Source organism: Arachis duranensis, chromosome 2 (assembly GCF_000817695.3).
Source record: "Arachis duranensis cultivar V14167 chromosome 2, aradu.V14167.gnm2.J7QH, whole genome shotgun sequence".
Lineage (NCBI taxonomy): Eukaryota > Viridiplantae > Streptophyta > Magnoliopsida > Fabales > Fabaceae > Arachis > Arachis duranensis.
This window is the reverse complement of record NC_029773.3, coordinates 72,284,040-72,287,843: the sequence shown is the minus strand read 5'-3', so window position 1 is coordinate 72,287,843 and position 3,804 is coordinate 72,284,040. Positions and strand designations below refer to the sequence as shown.

The 3,804-nt window shown below is 31.7% G+C and overlaps 1 protein-coding gene across 1 annotated transcript in view; it reads right to left on the bottom strand.

The window, feature by feature from the left end:
* Nucleotides 1–3,804, bottom strand: part of LOC127744726 (probable 2-isopropylmalate synthase) — a 17,807-nt gene extending 14,003 nt beyond the window's left edge. The window contains exons 1-2 of the mRNA XM_052256886.1: nucleotides 3,702–3,804; nucleotides 2,453–2,486 (exon numbers count right to left, since the gene is read on the bottom strand). Of these exons, the coding sequence (XP_052112846.1) occupies nucleotides 2,453–2,470 (18 nt within the window). The 5' untranslated portion in view covers nucleotides 2,471–2,486; nucleotides 3,702–3,804. The remainder of the gene's footprint in view (nucleotides 1–2,452; nucleotides 2,487–3,701) is intronic.

Sequence of the window (3,804 nt, the reverse complement as noted above, 5' to 3'; positions counted from 1 at the left end):
TTGTACCTCATGACATTTTCAGATCTGAATTTTATACACTTTGACGGCATGAGTCTCTAAACTCCATTGTTGGGGGTGAGGAGCTCTGTAGCGTCTCGATGAATTAATGCAATTGTTTCTATTTCATTCAAACGTGTGTGCGTTCCTATCTAAGATGTTCATTCGCGCTTAATTGTGAAGGAGGTGATGATCCGTGACACTCATCACCTCCCTCAATCCATGAACGTGTGCCTGACAAACACCTCCGTTCTACATCAGATTGAATAAGCATCTCTTAGCTTCTTTAATCAGAATCTTCGTGGTATAAGTTAGAACCGATGGCGGCCATTCTTTAGGATCCGGAAAGTCTAAACCTTGTCTGTGGTATTCCGAGTAGAATTCAAGGATTGAATGGCTGTGACGAGCTTCAAACTCGCGATTGCTGGGCGTTAGTGACAGACGCAAAAGGATCAATGGATCCTATTCCAACATGATCGAGAACCGACAGCTGATTAGCCGTGCTGTGACACAGCATCTGGACCGTTTTCACTGAGAGGATGGGAAGTAGCCACTGACAATGGTGACACCCTACATACAGCTTGCCATGGATGGAACTTTACAAACAATTGAGTTGAATATTACATTGCAGAAATTCAGAGGACAAAGCATCTCCAAAACTCCAACAGATTCTTCATTAATAAAGTAACAATTTCTTATTCCAAATACTTTGACTTCTTACAATTAAATCCAATTAATCTTATTGGCATCCTGACTAAGATTAATAAAATAAACATAGTCTGCTTCAAACCAATAATCTCCATGGGATCGACCCTTACTCACGTAAGGTATTACTTGGACGACCCAGTGCACTTGCTGGTTAGTTGTACGGATCACAAATTCGTGCACCAAGGGTCAAGGATCAATCACTAGTTCAAAGTATAACACCTTTTATCAAATCTTCTTTGCTAACATTCATGTCACGTAATAAATAAATCTCAAAAAATTATGTTAGTCTTTAACCATCTTTTGATAATAAAAGTCAATATTTATGGCTAGTATGGTGCACATCCACAAGCTTGTTTTAGAACCTAATCGACCTTATGCAACTCAATTGAAGAAAAATATATCAAGATGGTCATCAATTTCCGAAATGCCATGTGTTTAAGCTGGAGGATACCAGGATGAAAATTGTTGTATAACCTCATGGGCCTTACAACTTATTCTATCTGGAAGTTTCATATTAGGTAAAATTATACAAATACACTGTAATAAAATAAATACGAATGATAGTGATCTTTAATTAAAATAATGCCCCTTACCTCGAGATAAGCGACCAACAGACAAAATCAAAACCTTCAGACTTGAATGTGGAAAGCTACCAAATGTCCAAGACTATAACAATGTGAGCATCTTGACCAAGTTCATAATATTTTAATTCCCAAATGTGAGCATCTTGACCAGGGTCATAATATTTCAATTCCCAACTAACACAATACTTATACAACTAGGGTATAACCTAGCTACTATAGATATGATACTAAACGATTATGCATGATAATTTTTTGTTTTCTTCAAACACTCTGTACATTGAATTATTTGGTAAAAGCCAACAAAAAAATTTAAAATATTGGAATAAAATAAAATAAAATAAAAATATTAACATCCAATATCTAACATTCTCTATTTTGCTAAACCAATACAAAAGCCTATTTTTATAAATAACTGAAAAATATGTTTTAACTAACTTTAGATACTATATTTGTTAGAATGGTAAAAATATTTTTGAATTGTACTAGAAAAATAACACGTTATATCCTAAAGAAAGTTTAACTAAATATACATAAAAAGTAAAATAAATTAGCCATCAATAATAAAAAATAAATATGATCATAAATTCGTCGTCAACTATATGTGCTACTTTTGTTTTACTGCTTAGAGGCAATGCAAATACCCTAACACCCAAGCAAAACTTATGATTAAACGAAACAAACATGCATTATATCAAATTAAACTCCTAACAATATATAATAATAACTGTGGAAGTGTGTACTTAAATTTTGCCAGGATCCTAGACATCCCAATTGCATAAAAATTGTGCTAGGATTTCAGGCATCCCAAATGCACAAAATTCTCATAGGCTGGTGTGCTTCCTCATTTTCATGTAAATTGCTATAACTTACCATGATTTTACGTGTTTTTACGCACTATCAATATGCTAGCACGATTTTATGTGTATATGGGTTTAAAATTTTGAAACAAAAATTCGTGCCACAGTACTACAATTTACATACAAATACTATAACATACAACCTTGTAGCACACTTATATAAATAAAGAAATAGAACATATGCACATGTGATTTCATTTTGGAGGTAGTTGGTAATTTTGTTTTTTTTTTCATTTATTTAAGTAAAAAATCTTATATATATATATGCAAAGAGAGTGAGAGAAAGAGAGAGAAAGTATAATGCACCTCTTCAAGATGCTTCATTAAGCCTTGTCGTCCACTGTATTATTGAGTGGAAAAAGAGAAACATTAATACATGAACAATAAAATTCACACAAGAATAAAATCCATGTACATAGTAATAATTATAATAATGAGAATCTAACTAAGATCGCATTTGATTCGAAAAATGTTTTCATAGTGGTTTTGTTTTTTGTACTTATAGGTGACCAAATAGTTTTTAGCCAACACAGAATTAATATATTTTAGAAAAGTATAGATAGACAATAAAAATATTAAACAATGTGAACAATGGATATATCAGATGTTCATTTCACTAGGTATGCGGATGGTTATCCTAATATTAAGATTTAGGTGGGTAATTTGGAGGTGTAGTGTATTTTTACTTTACTGGCTAATTTTAGAGCCCATTGTCCATATTGTTCACAAAAGTTATTGTCTACCTAGCAAAATCCTTATACAACATCCTGAGTACCAATAGCAAATAGAGAAACCAATAGAAAAATAACAAAAATAAAAATATGACAGAAATTTCAATTAGTAGTATGTTATTCCTTTTGAAATAAAGGCGCATAAATATGTAAAAGAAAATAATTCATATCATGTATTTAACGTAAAGAAAAGTATACTCATTCTTTTGTGCACATATATGTGTAGATATTTTGAAAGTTTGCCATCAATAATCCCACGAAACCCAAGTCATGGCCACCTAAGCTTAATAAGTGCTTAAGAAGGTACTACTTATATGAAATTCTATAATGGTAAAGCAGAATCTGGTTTGAGACAGAAGGAGAATTGCATAGTTAACTTGTTATAAATTAGTAATTGGACTTTTTATTATCGTTAAATATTTGAACTACAATCATACAAGCTACTGATTGCAGTTAAAGCTAACTAAGCGATTCGATTAACTTAACCATTCTTTCAACTATCTACTACTAGCATGGTGCTATCATAAATGATTTACTCAACTGACTTTACCACCAACTTATTTCATTAGCATCACCACAATAATTAACTTGCACAACAAGTCATCCAACAAGTAACAATCATCTAATCATACATCCAAGTTATATAAATTAACTTACAACAAATTACTCATTTAACCTCAACAATATATACTGAATACTAATATTTATATACTTTGTAAATGACAAAAATTTTCAAAATATAGATAATTGCAACAACTTGTTCATAGATATTAAATCATCATGTATTATCTATCATACCAAAGTATTTTTTTTATATGACATACCTAAGTTTTCCCAATACAATGCCAACTTCATTAGATTTTTCCAACCCAATGGATTCCGGAGGTATTATTTCATATGTAGCTTTATGTTTTAACCATCCATCCT